General features: G+C 42.5%; 2 protein-coding genes across 6 annotated transcripts in view; one reads left to right on the forward strand and one right to left on the reverse strand.

The window, feature by feature from the left end:
* The first annotated feature begins 984 nt into the window (after positions 1 to 984).
* TAF11 (TATA-box binding protein associated factor 11) lies at positions 985 to 11,476 on the forward strand. 2 transcript variants are annotated; one of them, XM_005553245.4, is made up of 5 exons: positions 985 to 1,240; positions 5,858 to 6,006; positions 8,889 to 8,976; positions 9,204 to 9,300; positions 10,550 to 11,476. In XM_005553245.4, the coding sequence occupies exons 1-5, from the start codon at positions 1,070 to 1,072 to the stop codon at positions 10,678 to 10,680; spliced, it is 636 nt and encodes a 211-aa protein (XP_005553302.2). In that variant the 5' UTR covers positions 985 to 1,069; the 3' UTR covers positions 10,681 to 11,476. The 2 variants fall into 2 exon arrangements, with proteins under 2 accessions (XP_005553302.2, XP_045246155.1); XM_045390220.2 differs by lacking the exon at positions 9,204 to 9,300.
* A 3,702-nt stretch (positions 11,477 to 15,178) lies between these two features.
* BLTP3A (bridge-like lipid transfer protein family member 3A) overlaps positions 15,179 to 26,944 on the reverse strand; it is a 79,373-nt gene continuing 67,607 nt past the window's right edge. For 2 of the 4 annotated variants that reach the window (XM_015449542.4, XM_005553249.5), the window contains 7 exons: positions 25,658 to 25,854; positions 22,457 to 22,611; positions 22,220 to 22,370; positions 18,445 to 18,707; positions 17,870 to 17,978; positions 17,633 to 17,739; positions 15,179 to 17,245 (listed from right to left, as the gene is read on the reverse strand). In XM_015449542.4, coding sequence (XP_015305028.3) covers positions 17,120 to 17,245; positions 17,633 to 17,739; positions 17,870 to 17,978; positions 18,445 to 18,707; positions 22,220 to 22,370; positions 22,457 to 22,611; positions 25,658 to 25,854 — 1,108 coding nt within the window. In that variant the 3' untranslated portion in view covers positions 15,179 to 17,119. Of the gene's footprint in view, positions 17,246 to 17,632; positions 17,740 to 17,869; positions 17,979 to 18,089; positions 18,182 to 18,268; positions 18,708 to 22,219; positions 22,371 to 22,456; positions 22,612 to 25,657; positions 25,855 to 26,944 lie in introns of all 4 variants that reach the window. The other 2 variants (XR_012433871.1, XR_012433872.1) reach the window with 2 other exon arrangements.

Consider the following 26,944-nt stretch of genomic DNA (forward strand, 5'->3'; position numbering starts at 1 on the left):
CCTGGGACAGGAAATACGGCAATTCGTCCAGGCAGCGCAGAAACAAAGAGATAAATATGGTAACGCGCACCTACATTTCCAAGGACATTCTTTAAGCACGCATAAATTAAATATGTAATAGGTGCTGGGACCTAGTCATACCCAGGTGAATAAAACGCCCTCCCCCTCGTATCTCTATGAGGGAAGAGAAGAAAATTTTAAAATAGAAATATCCTCACCACTTCATCCTCCCAGTACATGAACTAGTTCGTTAAAGTGAAACGTTCGAAGGAGACACCTTCCTCTCTTTAGGCTTTCCTCTTAGTTTTGGTAAGATTAACCAAAATGATAGAAAAGTGTCAGACTTGTAGAAACAAACCTCAATCTTGAATACTTGCGAACTGAAAAAAAATCATTTAATTGGATAGAAACTATGTGTGTTTTGTTCCCTGGTACTAGCACTGTTTCTAAATCGAAGTACGCAGTCAATAGTTGTGGATGAATAAATGAATTGGATAAATTCTGCTCAAGCTAGATGACTTTTTGTTGTTAAGGTGCTTGCTGAATGGAGCGGAAATGCTAGCAATTCCACGTACACACAGACCCGCGGTTTCGGGCCAGTTGAAATACACAAGGTTGAGTCTTGCCTGAAAGTTTACCAATCCCGGGTAGCCTCATTCCACGACACCGCCATACAACGGAACTGAGTTTTCTCCCGATCCCCCAACTTTACTCTGAGGGGTTAACGAAGGGATTAACTGGTATTGAATTTTTAGACAGGCGAAAAGGAAAAAGTTATTTAGTAAACAAAACTGCGCTCCTTCACAAGTGCTGGTTTCCTAGCTAGGAGGATCCATAGTCTGAGCTCTTTACGTCCAATTTTCCCGCTTCCCACTGTCGCCAAACCAAAGTTAAAATGAGTCCTCTAGTCCTCTACGCGCGCCTCAAAATGACCCCTCAGGAGAGCGGTAGGGGTGATGTCATCGCTGCGCGACGACAGGAAGTAAGATACTGTCCTGTGCAGCTCGGGGTTCCGAGCTTCTGCCTCAGACATCGCCGCGATCTCCTCTCCCCTCCAATCCTATCCGTGATGGACGATGCCCGCGAGTCGCCCTCCGACAAAGGTGGAGAGACAGGGGAGTCGGATGAGACGGCCGCTGCGTCCGGGGACCCGGGGGCTACCGACACGGATGGAATCCCAGAGGAAACTGACGGAGACGCAGATGCGGACTTGAAAGAAGCTGCAGCGGAGGAAGGCGAGGTAGGAAGAGATGTATCGATGAGGCTGAAGGAATACCCAGAGATCGTGTTACTGGGTGCTTGCCGGGCTTCTGGTTAGTCCCTCCCAAGTTACGAGAACTCGAACTCACCAGAACTCCCTCCAGATCGTTAATCTTGAGGGGGAAGAGAGCGGACGACCAAACAGAACTCCAGTGCTGGTTCCGTTCCAGAGGCTCAAGCACTGCGTTAATATTTTTAGTCTTGTCAAGGGATTAAAGCTACTTCTAAGGGAGTTTTAATAGCCTATTGGCTTTAGTGGTGAGGAAACTGGGATCCAGTGTCACACTGAGACGCAGTGCAAGAGCTAAAACCCAGGATTCGTAGCACCCCTTTCACCGCAATATGGTTCGTCTTAGATGTTAAGACAACTTTGTTTCTTTATAGGAAGGAGGGTCGATCAAACCTGTCAAAGGGAGATAGACTTTTATAAAAGTGTCGCCCGGGCTGTAGTACAATGGCGCGATCTCTGGCTCACTGCAACCTCCGCCTCCCGGGTTCACGCGATTCTCTTGCTTCAGCCTCCCAAGTAGCTGGGATTACAGGCTCACACCACCATGCCCGGCTAATTTTTGTATTTTTATTAGAGACGGGGTTTTACCATGTTGGCCAGGCTGGTCTCGAACCCCTGACCTCGTGATCCGTCCGCCTCGGCCTCCCAAAGTGCTGGGATTACAGGTGTGAGCCACAGCACCCGGTGATCAGGGACCCATCAGTTGGGTCTGGTGTTTTTATGCTACAGAGAGTTCAGCAGTGTTGCCTAGCTGAACATTGGTCAGGACCAGAAACTCATCGTTCTCTGGATTACATTTCTGGAAGTAGAATCTTGGGGTCTTAGAGCTAGAAGGGATTTAAGAGATCGTGGGGTGAACAGTAGATTAGATGGAAATAGCCTTTCAGTGTATAAAGTTGCATAAAAATATATAAAGTAAGAACTTTTAGAAAAAGAGAAAATTTGGCCGGGTGCAGTGGCTCACGCCTGTAATCTTTGGGAGGCGGAGGTGGGTGGATCGCCTGAGGTCAGGAGATCCCCAATATGGGGAAACCCTGTCTCTACTAAAAATACAAAAATTAGCTGGGCATGGTGGCAGGCGCCTGTAATCCCGGCTACTTAGGAGGCTGAGGCACAAGAATCGCTTGAACCTGGGAGGCAGAGGTTGCAGTGAGCCGAGATCGCACCACTGCACACCAGCTTGGGTGCCAGAGTGAAACTCCGTCTCGAAAAAAAGAAAAAGAGAACATTTGACAAAAGTATTTTAAGGCAGGTTTCTTTTTTTGTTTTTGTTTTTGTTTTTGAGACTGAGTACTCGCTCTGTCACCCAGGCTGGAATGTGCAGTGGCGCGATCTCGGCTCACTGCAAGCTCCTTTAAGGCAGTTTTTGTTGGTTTGTTGAGACAAGGTCTCACTCTGTCACCCAGCCTGGAGTGCAGTGGCACAGTCTCTGCCTCCTGGGCTCAAGCAACCCTCTTATCTCAGCCTCCGCAGTAACTGGGATTGCAAGCATACTGCACCACGCTCAGCTGAAGTTTTTGTATTGTTTTGTTTTGTTTTGTTTCGTTTTTGAGACGGAGTCTCGCTCTGTTGCCCAGGCTGGAGTGCAATGGCGCAATCTCGGCCTACTGCAACCTCCGCCTCCCAGGCTCAAGTGATTCTCCTGCCTCAGCCTCCCCAGTAACTGGGATTACAGGCACGTGCCACTGTGCCCAGCTAATTTTTGTATTTTTAGTAGAGCCAAGGTTTCACCAAGTTGCGCAGGCTGGTCTTGAACTCCTGACGTCATGATCCATCTGCCTCAGCCTCCCAAAGTTCTGGGATTATAGGCATGAGCCACCGCACCTGGCCAGCTAAAGGTTTTTTAAATATTGTTTTGGTAGAGACAAGGTCTCATTATATTGCCCAGTCTGGTCTCCAACTCACTGGGCTGAAGTAATCCTTCCGCCTCAGCCTCCCAAAGTGCTAAGATTACAGGTGGGAGCCACCATGCCTGGCCAAGAAGGAAACTTTAAAACAGGTGTCAAGGACAGCAAGGATTTGAATAATTAGCTTGGTACACTAGAGAGCTCACTACATATATAAATTTGCACCGAACAGAGGATAAAATTATGTTGTTTCTGAAACACTTTTAAAAATCAATCATGTACTAGACCATGAAGAAAAATATGAATTCTTAAAAGTAGATATCATAACAGGCCACATCTTGTTAATGCAATGCATTAAACTTGAAATTAACTACAAAAAGCTTCTCCCCCACCAAAAAAGAACCCCCTGGAAATTTTAAACTATTTTTTAAATAGCCTTTAGACTAAAGAAATTAACAGAACACTTTATCAAATGATATGGGATTTGGCCAAAGCTTTATTTAAAGAAAAATGTATAGCCTTACATATTTTTATTAACAACCAGAAGATACTGCAAATAAGCACCTGACTCAAGAGACCAGATAAAGGGCCTAGTGGAGTAGGTCACACCTACAGACCTAGCTACCTGGCAGGCTGACACGGGAGGATCACTTGAGGCTGCAGTGAGCTATGATCCAGCCTGGGCAACAGAGTGAGTCTGGGGAAAAAACAAACAAACAAACAAACAACAGATAAAGAACAAAATAAATCAGAAGAGTGTAGGAACAAGGAGTTAATAAGGATACAAGTAGACACTAATGAATTAGCACATTAAAAAACATAAATGATAAAATTAAAACCTGATTACTTAAAATGTAAATGTACATTAGAAAATATGAAAGGCTATAGGCACTAATATGGAGATCTTTAAAGCTATAAAAACATTTAATGTTCAAGTTTAGGCCAAATAAATGGGAAAATCTGAGAAAAACAGGTGAATTTTTAAAGAAAATACAAACCACCAAACTTGAAGCGCAAAGAAGTTAGAAAACTTGTATAAATCGGTAAGTAAAAAGAAATTGAAAGGATTGTCAAAGATAGACTACCTTAATCCCATCTATTCCCATATTCCTGTATGAGTTTAAATTTGAATTCCTCTTTAGGAACAAGTTAAATCTCAATGAGTTTTATAGTATACTTACGATTCTACATTAAGTCAGAGGGGGTGAAGTTTGGATTTGATTTTTATTGTTATAAACAGGCAGTTTTTTAAGTTTGGGGGTGCATGTGCAGGATGTGCAGGTTTTGTTACATAAGTAAATGTATGTCATAGGGGTTTGTTGTATAGATTATTTCATCTCCCAGGTATTAAGCCTAGTACCCATTAGTTATTTTTCATGATCCTCTCCCTCCTGCCACCCTTTACCCTCCCATAGACCCCAATGTGTGTTCCCCTGTATGTGTCCATGTGTTCTCATCATTTAGTTCCCACTTATTAGTGAGAACATGCAGTATTTGGTTTTCTGTTCCCGCATTAGTTTGCTAAAGATAATGGCCTCCACCTCCATCCATGTCCCTGCAAAGGACATGATCTCCTTTTTTATGGCTGTATAGTATTTCATGGTGTATACTGGAAAATACATTTTCTTTATCCAGTCTATCATTGATGGGCATTTAGGTTGATTCCATGTCTTTGCTATTGTCAATAGCACTGCAATGAACATACGTGTGGATGTGTCTTTATAATAGAACAATTTATATTCCTGTGGGTGTATACCCAGTAATGGGACTGCTGGGTCAAATGGTAATTCTGTCTTTAGGTCTTTGAGGAATTGTCACACTGCCTTCCTCAATGGTGAACTGATTTATACTCCAAACAAGAGTTTAAAAGCTTTCCTTTGCCTCCACAACCTTGCCAGTATCTGTTATTTTTTGATTTTTGAGTAATAGCCATTCTGACAGATATGAGCTGGTATCTCATTATGGTTTTGATTTGCATTTCTCTAATCAGAGATGCTGAGCTTTTTTTCATATGATTTTTGACCACAGGTATGTCTTCTTTTGAGAAGTGTCTTTGCCTACCTTTTAATGGGGTTTCAACAGGCATTTATTAAACAGCCAGCATAAGTAAAATTGTGTTAAATGCTGATGGGGGAGAGATATAAATAATAAGAGACAAATCTATCTTCAAAAAGACTAGCAATGTGAAATAAACATTTGCATGAAACAGTAGGATTGAAGGATAAGAACAAAAGAGCACTATATGTGAGAAGCTCACTTGAAAGTCCCAAATTGAAATAAACACTGTTTTAATGAGAAGGGGCCTCCTTTTTAATATTCTTTCCATATGGAATCATCAGCAGTAAAGAGATCTGTAGATCTGGAAGCAGAAGAGCTGGCTGGATGGAGGGGACTTTGCTGACATCCCCTCTAAAGAATAAGGTCAGAAGAGCGGGCCCAGAGGGAGGGCAGTTTTCATGATCCTTGGCATTTCATCACCCTCGTAAACAGATACTGGAGCTGTGCTCATAGCCAAACTGGAAAACTAGATTATTTAGCAGGTTTTCTTTCCACGGCTGAGCCATAATCTTCCCTTAGGAGAGATACTGTATCTTATCCTTGATGGTACAGTCAGTGCCTAAAACTGAAAAACTACTCAATAAATGGATTTGTTGTTTTGTAATAAGGATAATGCCTTCTTACTTTGCCCAAGCCTCGAAAGTAGGACAAATATGTAATAGAGTTTCTTTCATCTTCCCAGCCCAAGAGTCAGGATGTCTCAGATTTAACAACAGTTGAAAGGGAAGACTCATCATTACTTACTCCTGCGGCCAAAAAACTGAAAATAGATACCAAAGAAAAGAAAGAGAAGAAGCAGAAAGTAGATGAAGATGAGATTCAGAAGATGCAGTAAGTCACTTTCTTATCATTCCCCATTTCAAAGCTCTCACTTGACCACACAAATTTAATAAATTTTTCTTGGTATTTAAATTTTCTTTTATAAACTCAAAAGAAAATAAAACGATTAATACATTATGGCTGGGCATGGTGGCTCACGCTTATAATCCCAACACTTCAGAAGGCCAAGGTGGGAGGATTTCTTGAGGTCCAAGTTTGAGACCAGCCTGGGCAACATAGTGAAACCCTATCTCTAATGTTATGTTACAGTACGTTACGGTTGTTTTTTTTTTTTGTTTTTTTTTTTTTGGGACAGAGTCTTAATGTGTTGCCCAGGATGGAGTGCAATGGTATGATCTCAGCTCACTGCAGCCTCTGCCTCCTGAGTTCAAACAATTCTCATGCCTCAGCCTCCCGAGTAGCTGGGACTACAGGCATGTACCACCATGCCTGGCTAATTTTTGTATTTTTAGTAGAGACAGGGTTTCACTATATTGGCCAGGCTGGTCTTGAACTCATGACCTCAAGTGATCTGCCCGCCTCAGCCTCCCAAAGTGCTGGGATGACAGGCATGAGCCACTGCGCCTGGCCTCTATTTAAAATTTTTTTTTTTTTTTTTGAGATGGAGTTTCACTCTCATTGCTCAGGCTGGAGTGTAGTGGCAGGATCTCTGCTCACTGCAACCTCCACCTTCCGGTTTCAAGTGATTCTCCTGCCTCAGCCTCCCAGGTAGCTGGGACTACAGGTGCCCGCCACCATGCCTGGCTAATTTTTGTATTTTTAGTGGAGACAGGGTTTCACCATGTTGGCCAGGCTGGTCTCGAACTCGAGACCTCGTGATCCGCCCGCCTTGGCCTCCCAAAGTGCTGGGATTACAGGCCAAAAAATTTTTTTTCAAACAATTATGTTACAGCATAGAAAATATAAATAGATAAAAAGATGTCCGGGAGCGGTGGCTCACACCTGTAATCCCAGCACTTTGGGAGGCTGAGGCGTGGGCGGATCACCTGAGGTCAGGAGTTTGAGACCAGCCTGGCCAAGATGGTGAAACTCCATCTCTACTAAAATTACAAAAAATTAGCCAGGCGTTGTGGTGGGTGCCTGTAGTCCCAGCTACTCGGGAGGCTGAGGTAGGAGAATCACTTGAACCCAGGAGGCAGAGGTTGCAATGAGCCAAGATTGCACTACTGCATTCCAGCCTGGGCAATAGAGCCAGACACTGTCTCAAAAATAAATAAATAAAAATAAATAGATAAGAAGAAAAAAGAATCACCTTACCACAGAGATATATCCTGCTTATGTTAAAAGTTTCAAGATAGTTTCTATACATATATATCTATGAATTGTTTTTTTCACAAATGTCAAATACTGTTTCATAGCCTATTTTTCACATTAGATATGATGAATGTTTTCCATGTCACTAATTATACATCTAGGTCATAGTTTTCTTTTTTTTTTTTTTTTTTTTTTTTGAGGCAGAGTCTCGCTGTGTCGCCCAGGCTGGAGTGCAGTGGCATGATCTCGGCTCACTGCAAGCTCCGCCTCCCGGGTTCACGCCATTCTCCTGCCTCAGCCTCCCGAGTAGCTGGGACTACAGGCGCCCGCCATCACGCCTGGCTAATTTTTTTTTTTTTTTTTGTATTTTTAGTAGAGATGGGGTTTCACTGTGTTAGCCAGGATGGTCTCGATCTCCTGACCTCGTGATCCACCCACCTCGGCCTCCCAAAGTGCTGGGATTACAGGCTTGAGCCACCGCACCCTGCCTAGGTCATAGTTTTCTTAAAAATAGAAATAGCTTTATGACATTTTCTGATTGTAAAAAGTAGTATGGGCTCATTGCAAATAATTCAGAGAATACAGAAAAATAGAAAAAATTACCCATAAACTCACCAGGCAGAGTTCACTCTAAGTATATAGTTGGGTATAGTGTTTGGGTATGTACCTTTTCAAAGTTTTTTTAGATGTTTGATATGTATAGCTAAATATTTTCATGTCAGTAAATTTGCTCATAAATCATAATTTTTAATGGCTACAATCGAATCCCATTATGTTGTTGAACTATAATTTAACCAGTCCCTGTAGTGGTTCTGGTTGGGTATTTGTACTTTTGACATTATGATGAGGATCTTTGGACATATCTTTGCATACTTGTCCATTACTTCCTAAGATAAACTCCTAGAGGTATAATTGCTAATTCAAATAGTATGAACATTTTCAAAGGCTTTTCATATGTATTTCCAAATTTCTCTCCAAAAAGGTGTTGCAGTTCACTCTGCCAGCATGTGTGAGTTTGTGTCCCATATTCTAATACCATTCTTTTTTTAATAGTGGTCTGATTTATGAAAAATGTTATCTATGAAAATAATATTTCCTTAGTTAATAATGTTGTTCCCCCATGTTGGTTGACCATTGGTATTTTTGTAAATTTCCTGTTCATATACTTTGTTCATTTTCAAAAATTGATATGGCCCCTTTATTTGTTTGAAAGAATTATACATTAGGAGTATTACCTGTTTCCACATATTTTGCAGATATTTCTCCTAAATCTGTTAATGTTGAAAACTACTGGTTTGATCATAAATTTGTATATTAAACACCATCAGTGTGAAATTCAGTAAGGTAGAGTCTAACGCTGAAAACACAGTCTGTATAGTAGGATACAGTGACCCAATGTTGTTCTTTTTGTTCACAGGTAAGAAAAGAAGTTTTTATTTTATGTTTTCTCAAATTCCTTTGGAGTAGAAGTATTTTATCTTCATTCCTCAAGGCACCAAGCCTAATGCTATTGACCCCTTAAGAATTCATTTTTGAATTGTCTGAGACTTTTATTGACTTAATAATATCTTTAGTATTCATTCTTACAAGTTAACTTAGTTACCTGGATCTTTGTTTAGAATCCTGGTTTCTTCTTTTTCTGAGGAGCAGCTGAACCGTTACGAAATGTATCGCCGCTCAGCTTTCCCTAAGGCAGCCATCAAAAGGGTAAGGATAGACCACCACACTTCATCTCCATCATGTTTTAGAACTGAACCCAAGGGCCATGTCCATTGGCATTTGAAGTGAGGTGTTAGACAAGTCAGTGGATTATTTAAGTGGGGAAAAAAAAATGCACCTCAGTTATCTTACCTTTTTCTGTGAATTATTTGGTACTGTGTTCCAAAGCCAGTCTTTGACTATTGTAGTCACGGAGTCTTTCTCCTTCTTTCAAGCTGATCCAGTCCATCACTGGCACCTCTGTGTCTCAGAATGTTGTTATTGCTATGTCTGGTATTTCCAAGGTTTTCGTCGGGGAGGTGGTAGAAGAAGGTGAGTAGTGTTGGTTACAAATACTGCGGTGGTCTTATTTTTAAGAATATCTATACAAAGGAGCTTATTAAAGCACCTGTGGGAGTTCTCATTTGCATTTGAAGTTGAGCAAGTGGGGAACCCTGTATTCAGGAGAAATGACCATTATTCCTTGCAAGTTTCAATAACAGATGGCAAGGAACCATCTGGGACTCCCCTCCCTGATTCCTTTCCTCAGCCCAGGGTGACAGAAGTAGACTTTGTATTTTCTGCAGTGGACTTTGCTCATTTCTGCTGCCAAAAGTAAAGATACAAGAAAAGCAATCACAGGGCTGACCTGTGTGGGATGGTGAGTTGTCCCTAATGTTGTGCTCCCTGGGAACTGCCTGCCCCCTTTATTGAGTAAAAAGCCTGGCTGTTTCCCATTGCTACTCTGACTGGTGAAATCTTTTTTTTTTTTTAATTTATTTTTTTAAGCAGGAGATAGATACTTTTAAATTATTATTATTTTTTGAGACAGGGTCTCGCTCTGTCGCCCAGGCTGGAGTGCAGTGGCGTGATCTTTATTTTTTCTTTTAATATTTTTTATGTTTCCTTTTACAAATCACAAATTTAGATGGTGTACAAAATGAGATGGTAACAGTGGTGTGACCATAGCTCACTACCACCTCAAACTCCTAGGCTCAAAGGATCCTCCTGCCTCAGCCTCCCAAGTAGCTGGGACCATAGGCATGCACTACCACACCTGGCTAATTTTTATTTTTATATAGTTATTTGAGACAGGGTCTCACTCTGTCACCCAGGCTAGAGTGCCTTGATCATGCGATCACAGCTTACTGCAACAGTGAGCTCCTGGGCTCGGGTGATTCTCCTGCCTCAGCCTGAGTAGTTGAGACCACAGGTGTGCACCACCACCCCTGGCTAATTTTTAAATTTTTTTGTAGAGACAAGGTTTTGCCATGTTGCCCAGGTTGGTCTCAAACTCCTGGGCTCAAGCAATCCTCCTACCTTGGCCTCCCTAACTGCTGGGATTACAGACATGAGCCACAGCATATGGCCTATAGGAAATATATTTTAAACTGTTGTCTATGATAAAGCCTGTTATGAGATGTTATACTAAAAAAAAATCTTCTCTTAAAAAGGAAAAATGTTTTGGTTTATTTCCTTAGCAAGCTTAAGAAAAGTTAACGAGAATTACAGGACTCAAAAGGATTATGTGATTAGTAAATTATTGTATGATAATCAGACTTTCTCCTTACCCTCTGTTTAGCACTGGATGTATGTGAGAAGTGGGGAGAAATGCCACCACTACAACCCAAACATATGAGGGAAGCCGTTAGAAGGTTAAAGTCAAAGGGACAGATCCCTAACTCGAAGCACAAAAAAATCATCTTCTTCTAGACCAAAGTCTAGAAAGGCCTGTATTACTGATGGAAGAAGTATTGGTTCCAGACTTCCTAGAAGACTGTCTGCACTGGTGCTTTAGTATCTCAGGCCTCCAAGGATTTCATGATGATTTTAACATCTTTCTCAAAACTCTGATATTTGTCACACCTAGAAAGTATGTAGCCTGATTGATACTTGCCTTGACTAAATTTTGGGACCTCTTGGGGGCATTTTGAAGTATTTAACTGTCTTGGCCAGTTGGAAGAAGATGTATGGGCCGTAGGCATCTTCTGGACAGGAGAACTGCTTTCAGAGAGAAAACCTTTCCAAGAGAGTTTTGTTTTGTTTGAGATAGGGTCTTGCTCTGTCACCTAGGCTGGAGTTCAGCGGCATGACTACAGCCTTGAATTCCTGGACTTAAGTGACCCTCCCGTCTCAGTCTCCTGAGTAGCTAAGACTGCAGGCACGCACTACTGTGCCCAGCTAACTTATTTTTATTTTTTTATGGAGATGGGGTCTTGCTTTGTTGCCCAGGCTGGTCGTGAACTCCTGGCTTCAAGCAATCCTCCTGCCTCAGCCTCCTAAAGTGTCGAGGGCTTTAATGGTTTCACATTGAAGTCTGAAGTTGCTAAGACTCAGGTTGTTTCTTACATCTGATTTTAAGTAGATGAAACAACCAGAAACTTACTTGTGATACTCTGCCATGAAGGATGCGGCGATGGCAGGAATAATGGAATAATTGGTGCTTGTAAATATTTAAGATTCTCCTGTGGATTCTGGTGAGTGATCATTAAACTGTTTTCCAACTTGCCCTAGGTGTATTCATTTTCTGTCTAGCTGGTTGGAATGGGAAGTTGATCATTCTTTTTTGGTGTTCCAATACAACTGGTTTTGGCTATTTTGTGGAAATTTGAGCCCTTTTTCTAGTAGAACCATTAAAATTTTATCTCATAAAAGAGTACTTCAAGCACTGTTAAAAACAGTGTAATAATCTTCTCCCCCAAGAGTGAAACGAAAATAAACAATATAAAAGCCCATATATTTCAGATTCTTATCAACAGATACACGACAACCATTATGGTTTAATACATTTAATTTGTTTTTTCAGGTGGTTCACAGAACCAGTACACTCAAGGTTTGACTAGATATTGCAACATTAATATTTCCCAATACTGACCAGGATTCTAGTTCATCAGATACATTCTCATTGTTTTCCTCAAATAGAGGTGAATGAAGTGACCTTTTCTGACAGTGATTAGCAGTAATAAGGCTACGATATGTAATTGGCAATCCCCAAGAATTCTTTCCTCTCTACCATTCAGTGTCATAGGGAGAAGGATTTTGAAGCTGTTCTCTTGTGAAGCTTTCCTGAGCATGTCTTAGTAAAGATTCTAATTCTGTTTAGCACCCTCAGTGGGGGAAGCAGAATTAGATACTAAAAGTGTCTTACATTAAAACCCATGGCTTTAAACATGTACTTAGCCAATGGAGAAGACACTTCAGTGGGGCATTCCACAAAGAAATGCTTTAAGACTCAGGCTACATCTTGAACAAAAATTAATAAACAAAAAAGATACTCTCTCAGCTCTAACAGGAATTTTTTTAGAAGTCGTAGGAACTGTATCTATGGCAGTTAGAGATACTGAATAAGGCTGAAACTTAATAAATACAAGTGAGGAAGATCAAATCCCAAGTCTGGCCACTTAGCAAAGCCTCACTGTTAAAGGTTATCCAGGAGTGTTTCCCCTTGTGCCATGGGGAAGATAATCCCCATTCAATAGCCACTACCTATACCTACCCAGAGGGGCACGGGAATACTCCTATTCTGACAGAAGGTAGGGGAGCAACTAGGTAAAAGCCTTAGTCTCTGAAAGGATAGTGCTTCACACCAGATTCTCTCCGAAACCCTTAGTAATGACTATGACAAATCATGAGGCAATGACACACCTTTTACTGTTCTCAGATCACAAGATGTCATCGAACTAACTTGTGTACCAAAAGTTCAGTTGTTTTCATAGTTTTATGATCTTACTATAACTGATTTCAGAAGTTTAGGCAAATATTAAATAAGAGAGAAAAAAAAAAGCGAGGGTAAAGGTTTGGAATGAAAAGTTCCCATATTACTATGGCAATATTTCAAACTACCTTCTTTCCACTACCACCCATCCCCCAACCCCTGTTTACCACTGAGGGGAAAGTAATCTGAGTCACATGGAAGCATTTAAGTTACAGGGGTATGTGAGGGGTGGTGGTTATCCCTTGGATATTCCATACACGGGAGCCATTCCTTTCAGAACCATAAAAAGCAGACATAAAGGTTGAGGCCCATGGCAAAATGAGGTTCAGATGAAATATATGGTAAAGAGCAGCCATCATGTGAATAGAACCCACCTGTTTTATATCAGGAAAACCAGGTTAATTATTCCAGTGAGTTGAAAACACAATTTGATAGCCTTCCTTGCAGCCCAGTTAAAGAAAAGATTTAAACTCTAGTCCATACACACTAAAGCATATCCCCAGCACATGCATGTAAACAGGAAATGTAGACATCACAGATAATACATAGTTGTAAATGCTTCACAGCTGAACTGGTAATGTGCAGTGGCTGAAGTCTTTGAGGGACAGTGGTGCTCTCTCTCCAAACATTTTCTTGAGGTATTGTTATTTCTTGTTCCAAGTCTTGTAGCTCTAAGGCAGAAATCATAAGCAGTCCAAAAGGGCTGACACTGCTTTTTCCTTGCATATTTTCCTTTATACTTATCCTGAGGACTACCACCACTTCACATTTCTTCATTATGAACAGGAACATGAAATTAGGCAAGCTGATTTTTACTAAAATCCCATGGGATAATAACCCCTATCACATTTCCTGAGGGAGAATTTCAAGACACAATGGCCAAAGCTGCCACATAAGGAAAGCCAGAAATTCTAAGACTCCATTTGTCACATGGACAAGAGCTCTGGACTCCTTTAGAGAGCCAGAGACGTAACTGAGCTCCAGCCATTAAGAGGTTGGCCTTGGTACTTAACTGGATATGTTTTTACTCCCTGCCCACAAGCACAAGTGTAGGTACAAGTATACCAAGAAATGCCTATTTGACATTTTCTTTGCATGGAGGGATGCCAGAGGTATATGCTGGGTGAGGGGAGGAAAGGATAAGAGAATCAGAATATGATTTTAAACCAATTCAGGTGAGCCTAAGATGGAATAATTATATTTTCCAGCTACCAGATCTCCTTCCTCCCCCTTCAAGAACATTAGAGATGCCATACTTAAGACCAGTGATCCATTCGGATCAACATTCTGCCTTTGAAAGAGGCACTAAGGAGTAGTTTGTCGAGGGACACAGTTACCCTCTCAGTTGTATATTACCAAGTAGCCCTACTTTTCTCTAATTCCTTGTAGAAGGCTGTCATGCAAGGATTCCTCATAAACCTGCACCCATGTATAGTGTCTGCTGGCATCACTTCTTAGACAATGAGCTCCTTACATTTCTGATTTGCTATGAGAAGTGCTTTCTTTACTAAGGCTATGAGATAGAGCCCTAGAGCTACTAGTACAGGCCCAGGTCCTTGCTCTCGATTGGATATTTAATCTAACTCCCCTCTGCTTTCATCTTTGCAGGATAGAGTCTATATTTTAAAGATGTGTCCTCATATGGATATACCTCCACCCCCTGATAATTTTGGCTGTTCTCTGGACCTTTCCTCCCTTCATCATGTATCTTGTAAATAAGGTCACTAGAAACACAGATAATTCGATCAAGACATATCCATGGTTTTGTATAAAGCTCTGTTCTCTGTTATCTCCAAAAGCCCTTCCTGATGATGCCCACAGGGCAATTACGCTTTTGGCCACAGCAGCATGTTGATCTCTCCTCCCCCTCAGCAATGCTTCAGTTTCTTCCCTGAGTTCTAACAGTGTTCAGGTATATCAGTTGATAATTCTTCCATAAATACATTTCCTTATATTATGTTGAACCTCACCTGTCAGTTTTCTGAGTATTCTCAGCCCTGCTTATTGTAACCCTTCTGTGGTTTTGTGTTTTTTTGTTTGTTTGTTTTGAGATGGAGTCTCACTGTTGCCAGGCTGGAGTATAGTGGCGCGATCTCGGCTCACTGCAACCTCTGCCTCCCGGGTTCAAGTGATTCTCCTGCTTCAGCCTCTCGAGTAGCTGGAACTACAGGCACCTGCCACCACGCCCAGCTAATTTTTGTATTTTTAGTGGAGACGGGGTTTCACCATGTTGGCCAGGATGGTCTCGATCTCCTGAATTTGTGATCTCCCCGCCTCGGCCTCCCAAAGTGCTGGGATTACAGACGTGAGCCACCGCGCACAGCTGGCTTTGTGGTTTTTAAACCTCTTCTAGTCTACCTTTCACTGCCTGGAAGTAGTGACATTTGATTTCACTGTAAAATCCTACTTTTAGGTCATTTATAAGAATTTTAAATAAGGTTGAACCAAGCATCAAGCCTTAGGTAACTTCCCATTAGCATTTTCTCCAGAAAGATGTTTCTTTGTTCCTAAGTCTCTATTTCTTTTTTTTTTTTTTTTTTGAGACGGAGTCTCGCTCTGTCACCCAGGCTGGAGTGCAGTGGCCGGATCTCAGCTCACCACAAGCTCCGCCTCCCGGGTTTACGCCATTCTCCTGCCTCAGCCTCCCGAGTAGCTGGGACTACAGGCGTCTGCCACCTCGCCCGGCTAAGTTTTTTTTTTGTATTTTTAGTAGAGACGGGGTTTCACTGTGTTAGCCAGGATGGTCTCGATCTCCTGACCTCGTGATCCGCCCGTCTCGGCCTCCCAAAGTGCTGGGATTACAGGCTTGAGCCACCGCGCCCGGCCCTAAGTCTCTATTTCTTAAGCATGAAAAATTCCCACCAACCCATAGTAACTGGTGTTTCAAAAATTGCCTTAGTAAAGAAACTTAACAAAAGTCTGAATTGGGTCCTGTTCCTTGGTGAATACATTTTTTCTTTCTAGTCAAATGAAGTGTTGAGAGTGGGGAAGGAACAAAGAAATCTATGATTGGTTGTGATCAACTGGTTGTAAACACCACTGCAATTACATGTTTCTTTTTATCCTCATCAAACTAGAGTATGCAAGTCAAGCTTAATTTCCCATAAAAGAAACCTTTTCACTTTTCCTTCAATATGGAAAGGTGAATGGTCAAGACTTCAGTAACATCACTAAATTACTATTTCACCATCTTGCCAAGTAAAGGTAAGTTAACTGATCAACGTCTGTCCAATCAACACAGCTTCAAGTGTATCACAGGGCAGTATGAATGAAGGGATAGAATTGGAGAAGAATTCAAAGGAAAGAAAGAGGGTAATAGCTATTTTACAGGGCAGGGGGCAAAACCTAGCTGGGATGAAGGATTTTTGTTTTTTTACTTCAGTCAAAATACATGATTTTTAAAAGCCACAGTGATGGAGGGAAGTGAGAGGCAACAGGTTGAGTTGTTTATGTAAAAGTTTAAAACACATTTTTAGCTCCCAGACCACCAAGTGCTGAGGAGAGAACTGGTAAGGTCACAGAGCTGGGAAAGCAGATGTGCCAAGGACCCCAGGGAGACAGAAGAGCCACTCAGCACAGCTGGGGAAGACAAGCAGGACTCCAGGTGGACAACAGGGGGCTCAGAAGCAAGCTCCCCCACTGACCCCTGGCATAGCATGCCACCAACCGAGCTCAGAGTCAGAAATTTTTTCTTGATTTAAATTTCAAATAAGTTGTATTACAGAGGGGAAAGATTAAATGACTGAGCCACTACTGTTGTTTACTTTCTACCACAGCATCACAATGATGAAAGTATAACAGAAAGGAAGCTTAACCTGGAAAAGTCTGATTGTGTTATCAGCCAAATTGATATGGGCTTGGTTCCTTTTCCCAAAAAGGCAGAGTCCAGGTCTCCCTTATTCTTGGATCTCTCCTGCCCCCTTCCCCCACACTCCTCTGCTGGGCTATTTCCTGTTCCACTCCACTACCATGGCCAAAGCTCAGGCCAAGGACTTTTCAGGTCTGCTATGGGAAGCTCTGGGACATGGAATCTTTGGTGGCTCTGTGGGTGACCGAAGAGATGGGTACTTTTGCTTGTTCACACAGGCTTGTGAAGGAAGCAAATGTCCCTGCCATGAAACCATGAGGTGAAATGGCCCTACAGTGTTGAGAAGATTCCACCTAGTACACAGAGGGCCAAAAGGCTTCATACAGGCAAGACATGATGCTTGTGCCACACACAGGGCAAGCCCCAGTTTCCTGGGATACAGTCATGCTTTGCCCTTGTCCTCCATCCAAGTAAGAACAGCCAGTGGAAAGCACAAGTGAAGTGCATGCTCCCCAGTCCCTCTGGCATCCGTAGTGACTTATTCAGCACTGGACAGTGCCCTCTGTCCTAGGTGGTGCTACTGCTGGTGATAGCCTCTCTCCTTGGCACAGATGGCTGAGCCACTGGTTTCAGAGCTCAAAGAAGGGGTTATATTTCCTAATCTCCTGAAGAAGTTTTTCTTTATCCTGGTTGGCACTGGCCAATGCTTGTTTAGTTTCTATAAGTTCTTTTTGTAGGATAGGCAGTTCTTCCACCTGAGGAACAATAAGTAGTTCACAGTTACATATGGTAATACCATCTTGCAACATCAGCCAGTAAAGGGAACAGGGAGAAAGAGTTCAAGGAGAAAAATCCACAAGTTAGGTCAATGATCAAGATGACCATATATTTTCTAAGAGCTTGATTCCCTCTTCATAGTTCATTGGCAGGTGCAGTACGTCCTCAGCAACCATTCCTCTCCAGCTCCTGACATTTACTCTCTAGTCAGCACTTCTAGAAGCCGCTGCTAGGTGACAGGAACCCAAAATACCCACATGCAGGCAGCACATGCAACCTTCTTGCCCCCCAACCCCGGGTTTTACCAGCTTCGCAAGTGTACCCCCCAAGGGTTATGGGTAGGTACTGTTCTGTTAGGTCCTCACCTGCTGTTCAAAAACCTCTCCTGTGGGCATCAAAAACACCTGTTCCTTTGGGGGCTGTCTCTTCTCACTTTTAAGTACTTCAGCTGATGGTTTGTCCTGAGCAGCAGCTAGAGAAAACAAGTAAAGGTTCTAAGTGACAAACTGCTGCCAACTCCCAAACAGTTCCTAGGTGTCACCTATTCACTTTTAGGAGAAAAAAGAGGCAGAGAAACCAACAGGCTGACAAGCCTGACTCACCGCCTATGTGGAACACACCATCATCACTCCTCTTCAGCACAACATGTTCCATGGCCAGAGTGATGGGGATGGGGCCTGGAGATGTTGGATAGATGGGGGGGATATCATCCTGCAGGAAAGAGGGAAACCACATGATGCCCCCCACCAGCTCAGAGCAATTTAACACAACCCACGCTCCCATCATTCAGCTCGAAACAGCTTTATGCCAGTTTCTCCATACATTCTTGGAAGGTTGAAGAGGCACAGCAGATTCTCCTGTCTAGAGATGGTGAACTGAGGATCAGATAACCTGATGGCTTCCACGTGGTAATGCTGCATGTCAAAGACAGGGTTAGCGTTACAGAAAAGGTCTCCTCACCTGAACCCTGGCTTTTCTGATAGCAACACACATTTACGTACCACTATAACACTGACAGAGAACGCAAATGTGTATCAGTATTTCCTCACTTGATCCTCATCATATTTTACAGTGAAAAGGGAAGAGGTTAACAGGTGTCACTGCTTCCTTGCTTGACAAAGTCCAGGGCAAAAACCAGTGCGCCCTTACACTGGCAAAAACCAAAGGTTCCTCACACCTTCAGGGTGATGCTGGAGTTCAGAAGCTCAATCTGCATGGGGACTACCACCGGGATCTCCTCATCCTCCAAGAAGGGCCCCAGGCCATTGAGCACCGAAGTGAGCAGCTCGAGGTCACAGCCATGAAGCAATAAATGTAGGAAGCCATTTTGTGAGGCCAGGGGGGAACGAACGGCCGCTCCAGGCCCCACCTCAAAGCGAAGGCCCACAGCTGGCCTGATGTAGCCAGTCTTCAAAGCTGAGGATTCCTGAAAGCAGGTACCTTTGCGAAGAAAGACAAGAAAGATGACTAATTAACTGCCAGGGAGTCTTCTAAGCACTTTATACACCAATATTCATAATAACCCTATGTCAAAGGAATATCATCATTCTCATCTGACTGAACTAAGTCACAAAGAATAACTTGCCCATAATTACATAATTAGTAAGTAGCAAGGAGACGATCTGAACCCAGGCAGTCTGACTGCTAAGTCCATGGGCTTAGATACTTTGCTATAATGCCTTGCAAAGTGCAAGAGAGATTAAGGACTGGCCTTGTTATGAATGTGAAGCAGTGGGCTAATGGCCAAGGAAAAGCTCTTAAAACATAGGACCCCCAAACTCTACTAAATTTGAATGTCTCCTCCTTTCTCTAAGTCTTCGTTTTCTCATCTGTCCCTCATAAAGCAAAGCAGGATCTATGCTAATCTCTCCAAAACTCCAAACAGAACAATCTCAGGTGTAGCCAAGGATCTTGTGGAACAACTTACATATTTATGGAACTGCAAATTGGTGCAAACATTTTGCAAAACAATTTGGTATTATCTAGTAAAGTTGAAGTTGTGCCTACCCTAATGATCTAGAAATTATACTGTCAGAAATACAACCCCGGGGAAACTCTCAAACATATATTCCAAGAGACACGTACAAGGATGTTCACAGCAACCCTATTTGAAATTGGAAAAAAAAACAAAACAAAACTAGAAACAACCCAAATGTCTGTCCAGAATAGAATAAAAAAGTAAACAGGATAATGGGTACAAGGATATTTTGGGGGTGATGGAAATGTTCTAAAATTGGGTTGTGGTGATGGTTACACAATTATAAAACTGTACACTTAAAATGAGTGAATTTTATGCTATGCAAATTATACTTCAATAAAGCTGTTTTCAAAAAGCAAACTGTGCTATGCACAGTGGCTCATGCCTATAATCCTAAGACTTTGGGAGGCTGAGGCGGGTGGATCACTTGAGTTCAAGAGTTCAAGACTATCCTGGGCAACATGGTGAAACTCGTCTAAAAATACAAAAACAATAAGTCAGGCGTGGTGGCAGGCGCCTGTAGTCCCGGCTACTGAGGAGGCTGAGGCACGAGAATCACTTGAACCTGGGAGGCGAAGGTTGCAGTGAGCTGAGATCACAACCACTGCACTCCAGCCTGGGCAACCCAGTGAGACTCTGCCTCAAAAAAAAAAAAAAAAAAAAAAAAGTGTATGTATACAATAACATTATATAGTAATGAAAAATGAATGAATTATAGCTAACTCAACAACCTAGAGGAATTTACAGAGTATCACGTTACTTGAAAGACGCAAATCACGAAAATAGTACAATATATTATTCCATTCAGAAAAATGAAAAAAACTAAATAATACATTAATATAAACAAGCGTACAAATTATAAAGTAAAGCAAGATAACAATGAATACAAATTCAGGATAGTGATTACCTATGACAGGTGAGGGACAGAAGGAGGTTCAGGAGAGGGACTCCCAGAGACTTCAAAAGTAATGGTACTGTTGTATTATATTAATTAAACTAGGTGGTGGGGCCAGGCATGGTGGCTCAGGCCTGTAATTCCAGCACTTTGGGAGGCTGAGGTGGATGGATCACTCGTGGCCGGGAGTTTGAGACCAGCCTGGTCAACATGGTAAAACCCCATCTCTACTGAAAATACAAAAATTAGCTGGGTGTGGTGGTGCGTGCCTGTATTCCCAGCTACTCAGGAGGCTGAGGCAGGAGAATTGCCTGAACTCAGGAGGCAAATGTTGCAGTGCATCGAATTTGTGCCACTGCACTCCAGCCTGGGCAACAGAGCAAGACTGTGTCTCACAAAAAATTTTAAAACAATAAAACAAACTAGGTGGTGGGTACACAGGTTCACTGTATTGTTATTATTTTATGCCTTACATATATCTTATAAGTGTTCTTCAGTATCTACTCAATATTTTAATTTTTTTTTAAGAGACAGGGTCTCACTCTGTTCCCAGGCTAGAGTGCAGTGGTGCAATTATAGCTCACCGTAGTCTCAAACTTCTAGACTCAAGTGATCCACTCACCTCAGCCTCCCAAGCAGCTAGAACTATAGGCATGCACCGCCACGCCCAGCTAATTTTTTTTTTTTAAAGACAGAGTCTCGCTCTCTCACCCAGGCTGGAGTGCAGTGACGCAATCTCGGCTCACTGCAACCTCCACCTCCCAAGTAGCTGGGATTATAGGTGCCTGCCACCACGCCCAGCTAATTTTTTTGTATTTTAATAGAGACGGGGTTTCACCATGTTGGCCAGGGTGGTTTCAAATTCCTGACCTCAAGTGATCCACCTGCCTCAGCCTCCCAAAGTGCTAGGATTACAGGTGTGAGCCACCATGCCGGGCCTGTATTTTTTGTAGAGATGAGGTCTTGCTATGTTGCTCAGGCTGGTTTCCCGCCTCAGCTTCCCAGTGTGCTGGGATTACAGGCATGAGCCACCATGCCCAGCCTAAAAAAGATACATACATACATATATATATGTATATATATATTTTTTTAAGACAAAGTTTCACTCTTGTCACCCAGGCTGCAATGCAATGGCACGATCTCAGCTCACTACAACCTCCACCTCCCGGGTTCAAGCAATTCTCCTGCCTCAGCCTCCCAAGTAGCTAGAATTACAGGCGCCCACCACCACGTCCAGCTAATTTTTATATTTTAGTAAAGACAGTGTTTCACCATGTTGGCCAGGATGGTCTCAAACTCCTGACCTCAGGTGGTCCACCCACCTCAGCCTCCCAAAGTGCTGGGATTACAGGCATGAGCCACCATACCCAGCCAATAATTTTTTTTTTTTTTTTTTTTGAGACGGAGTCTCGCTCTGTCGCCCAGGCTGGAGTGCAGTGGCGCGATCTCGGCTCACTGCAAGCTCCGCCTCCCGGGTTCACGCCATTCTCCTGCCTCAGCCTCCTGAGTAGCTGGGACTACAGGCGCCCACAACCGCGCCCGGCTAATTTTTTGTATTTTTAGTAGAGACGGGGTTTCACCGTGGTCTCGATCTCCTGACCTTGTGATCCGCCTGCCTCGGCCTCCCAAAGTGCTGGGATTACAGGCGTGAGCCACCGCGCCCGGCACCAGCCAATAATTTTTAAATGAAGTATGTAACATAAGCCCAGATTTTTCCTGTCATCTTTTATAAATGATAATTCACATCAAAGGACTGAATCTGAATGACAGAAGTTCCCTGATCAGATAGTTTTATGTTAAGAGACACACAAATGAAGTGGATGCTGTCCTCATGTATAAGCTCTAGGAGTACCTGGAAGTGAAGATGGAGACTAGCACAGTGAATGGAAAGCCCCAGAAAGCTCTGAGAGGCTCCTTGCAAAAAAGGCTTCAGTGGAGTTTTTCCTCCCCCAGTGGCTGCTGGAGAGAACTTGGCACTAGCAGAGTGGCTGCCCTTAGAGCCCAGTGACAAGTACAAGTTAAACTGTGGCTGTCCTAGACAAGTCCCACGATCCGTCGTGGAATGACCACCATCCTTACCTGGGCACTGTCCACGCAGGAACTGCCAGAGTCCCACGGTGCCCAGCTGCTGGAGGGTCAGTTCCTCTGCTTGCAGGGCCACGGTCAAGTCCTCACCACGTACCTCAATCCCAAAAGACACCTCGTTCACCTTCAGGACCACGACTGAGACCTATCAAAGGAGATTCTCTTAGTTTTAAGTCCCAAGCTCCCAGCCCAGAGCCTACCCTCTGCAGAGAAGAAAGCAGAGCAGCTGACCGGGTGCAAGACGAGGTCTTCTCCACTGGGTGAAACTGAACTGCTGGCTGCTGGTGACCCCTGGCCATAATCATTCACCAGAGGACTCCCTTGAACACCAGCATTATCTGGGACATTTGAAAGAGATCCTGGTGGAACAGATTCGGGACCAGACTCTGCATGAAAAAGAGGACAAATGAGTTCAAAAGTCAAAATATTCTGTTCAAATCCAACCTCTACAAACAATGACAATTGTAAAAATAAAATATTTACGGCATTCATGAGACAACTAGAAATTTGAGGACTAACTAGATATTTGATGAATTTATGAATTACTGTTAATTTTTTAAAGTGTAATGACATTTGGTCCCATTTTTAAGTCTGTAAACAGAAGCAACCCAAGCGTCCTTCCATGGATGCAAGGATAAGCCATGTGGTATGTAAATAAATACAATGGAACACTATTGAGCCTTAAAAAGGAAGGAAATTCTGAAACACGCTACAAAATAGAAGAACCTTGAGGATATTATACTAAGTGGAATAAGCCAGTGATAAAAGGACAAACACTGCATGATTCCATTTATATGAGGTACCTAAAGTAGTCAAATTTATAAAAGAAAGTAGAATCATGGTTGCCAAGGGCTGGGGGGAGGGGAAATGAGGAGTTACTGTTTCATGAGTACAGTGTTTCTGTTTCGCAAGATGAAAAACATCCTGGAGATAGACAGTAGTAATGATTGTACAACAGTCAGAATGTACTTAATGTCACTGAACTATCCCATTAAAAATGGTTAGGATGGCAAATTTCATATGTATTTTACCACAATTTAAAAAAATTTAAGTCTGTATTTTCTAGCAATGTATAACTATTTATGGACAAAAGGATATGTTTGGGATTTGCTTCAAAATAACATGGGATGAAGGAAAGTGGGCAGTAGTGTATATGGAACAAAAATGTCCATGAGTTTTTTTTTTTTTTTTTTTTTTTTGAGATGGAGTAGTCTCGTTCTGTCGCCCAGGGAAGTGCAGTGGTGTGATCTCGGCTCACTACAACCTCCACTTCCTGGTTCAAGCAATTCTCCCACCTCAGCCTTCCAAGTAGCTGGGATTACAGGCGCACACCACCATCCCTGGCTAATTTTTGTATTTTTAGTAGAGATGGAGTTTCACCATGTTGGCCAGGCTGGTCTCAAACTCCTGACCTCAAGTGATCCACCCGCCTTGGCCTCCCAAAGCGCTGGGATTACATGTGTGAGGCACCGTGCTGGCCTTTTCTTTCCTTTCAGACTGGATGCTCCCAAGGCAGAAATCCAGTCTCAAGTTTAATTGCTGTCTAAGGTGAATATATAAGAACCCCAGGAGATTTTTCAGAACTTTAATGTGATTAATTTCAGAATTAGGTTTCACCTCAAGTGATCCGCCCACCTAGGCCTCCCAAAATGCTGGGATTACAGGCATGAGCCACTGCACCGGGCCTGCCATGAGTTCTTAGTTTCAAAGCTAGGTAATGGGTGTATAAGGGTTCATTATTTGATTCTGTCTACTTTTGTATATAGACACGAAATCTTCCATAAGAAGTTAAAAATAGTAACAAAACAAACATAACCAGTATACAAAACAAAAATAGTAACAAAACACCACCCAGTTTAAGAAACAGTGCATTCTCTTAAATTAAAACCACAGTGAAATATTAACTCACTCCTGTCAGAATTGCTACTCTCAAAAAGATTAAAGATAACAAGTGTTGGCAAGGATGTAGAGAAAAGGAAACCCTAGCACCCTGTTGGTGGAAATGTAAATTAATATGGGCATTACGGAAAACAGTATGGAGGGTCCTCAAAGCTAAAAATAGGTTACCATATCCACTTTGGGGTATATATCCAAGGAATATGAAAAAAAAAAGTATATCAAAGAACTATCTCCACTCCTGTGTTTACTACATTATTCACAATAGCCAAGTTATGGGATCAACTTATGTGTTCATCAACCAATGAACAGATAAAGAAAATGTGGTATGAATACACAATGGAATACTATTCAGCCTTGTGAGAGGGAAATCCTGTCATTTGTGATAATAGCTGAATCTGGAGGACGGACAATATGCTAAATGAGATAAGCCAGGCACTGAAAGACAGAAACAGCATGTGCTCCCTTATACATAGAATGTAAAACAACTGTACTCATCAAAGCAGAGAGCAGGATGATGCTTAACAGAGGCTGAAAAGGGAAATGGGAGGGGATAGGAGGAAATGTTAGTGAAAGGATAATGTTTCAGTTAAACAGGAGAAATAAATGGCAAGTATTTGAGGTGGCAGAGATGTTAATTAGTTTGGCTCAAAAATCCCACACTGTACGTGTGTGTGTATATATCATAGGATCTCTTAGTATTAATACCACACAGATACAATTATAATTTGTCAATATAAAATAAATAAATAAATAAATAGGACATCCTTTCTTTTTTTGAGATGGAGTCCCGCTGTCACCCAGGCTGGAGTGCAATGGCACAATCTTGGCTCACTGCATCCTCCACCTCCCTTGTTCAAGTAATTCTCCTGCCTCAGCCTCCCGAGTAGCTGAGATTACAAGCACCTGCTGCCATGCCCAGCTAATTTTTGTATTTTTAGTACAGACGGGGTTTTTACCATGTTGGCTAGACTAGTCTCCTGACCTCAAGTGATACACCCGCCTCGGCCTCCCAAAGTGCTAGGATTACAGGTGTGAGCCACCGTGCCCAGCCTAGATACTCTTAAGGGATCATTTCATAAGTTTCTATTTCAATAAACTGAAAGAACCAGTATAACATATAAAGGTATTCCTAAAAGTTTCTCATTTTATTAATAGATAAAAAGCTCCTATTTTCCAGTGACAACACAGGCCAAAAAAAAAAAAAAAAGACTATAAACACATTCACACCACTGATAGCAACCATGAAACTAATCCTGACTTAGCTATACGGCTGTAAGACTAGTACTCTCTCCTTTGGTTTGAATCTCTTTCTGTGATATAAAGTCAGTTATTAACCAATCACCTAGAAATGTGGAATTAAAACCAAACCCACAAATCCACTAAAATTTCTTTTTCTCTCTTTTTTGTCTTGGTTAAGAAAATGTCTACATTGTCCTCTCTCAGCTCCTCTTTAACCCCTGCCAGTCTGACACAGGCAGCAGAGACAACCCTTTCTGGAATTCTGCAACTTTGCCTGGCTCTGCTCCCACATACCAGACTCCAAGAGCATCACAAAGCTATCACTGCCATCACTGTCCACTGAAATCCGGTCTTCAGGGCCACTGCTATCCAATGAGACACCATCAAATGACTGTTGAGATACTGTCCTCTTCATGGAGAAAAATCGGAGTCGTGCAGCACCTCCACTCACTGGGGCTGCCACCCCCTCATCTGTCTTGGCCATGGGCTCCCTGTTTAAAAAAACAAAAACAAAAACAAAAACCACAAATGTGGCTTTGGAGACATGTTTGTTCCCATCCACTTACAATACCCATCCCTTTCCGCTCAGACAACTGGATAAAGTTCCCAATATTGGGAACATGCAACTTTGACATCACCTATTACTGGCTGTAAAGAGATCAAGTCATTTTTCAATCACTGGCCTTTCTGAATCTTTTTATTCCAACATTGCTAACTGCATACACAGCGCTCTCATATCAACATTAAATGTCAAGGTTATTCAAGGTCATCCCAGACTCAGAAGAGATCAGCTACCTACTGCTCTGGTGCTGATGAATGGCACCTGAAGCCACCTGCATTCATTCCATAAGTATTTAGTTGCTTCTGTATGTAAGGCACCATACTAGGCACTAGGCAGGAGTGGGAGATGGATCAATTGATGAGTAAGACATTCCCAGTTCTAGACAACATCAAAGAGGAAAAAGGACAAGGAGAAGAGGATCAAGAGTGGCTTCGTGGTAGGAGATAACATTTGAGGTGGTCCTTGAAGGATTGTGAAAGTGAGAAGAGGGTATCCTATAGACAAGAAATGGCATAAACAAAGGCATAGAGCCAGAAACAAAAAGAGAATGGTAAGAATAATAGCTCTGCCCAGCTGAAGCATAGGTTTTGTCAGGGAGAGCAATGGAAGATAAAGTTAAAAAGGCATTAACACAGTGAAAAGCAACCTTTAAGGACCTTTTAATACCACCCTTCCACTTTACAGATGAAGAAACTGTCCCAAGGTCATAGTTAAAGGTAGAATTAAGAAAAACTCAGGCCGGGCACAGTGACTCACGCCTATAATCCCAGCACTTTGGGAGGCCAAGGCAGGCAGATGGCTTGAATCCAGGAGTTCGAGACCAGCCTGGGCAACATGGCAAAACCCTGTCTCTACAAAAAATACAAAGATTAGCCAGGCATGGTGGTGCGCGCCTGTAGTCCCAGCTACTGGGGGCTGAGGTGAGAGGATCACCTGAGCCTGGGAGGTCAAGGCAGCAGTGAGCTGAGATCACACCACTGCACTCCAGCGTGGGTGACACAGTGAGACTCTGTCTTAAA

The sequence above is a fragment of the Macaca fascicularis genome, chromosome 4 (genome assembly GCF_037993035.2).
Source record: "Macaca fascicularis isolate 582-1 chromosome 4, T2T-MFA8v1.1".
Lineage (NCBI taxonomy): Eukaryota > Metazoa > Chordata > Mammalia > Primates > Cercopithecidae > Macaca > Macaca fascicularis.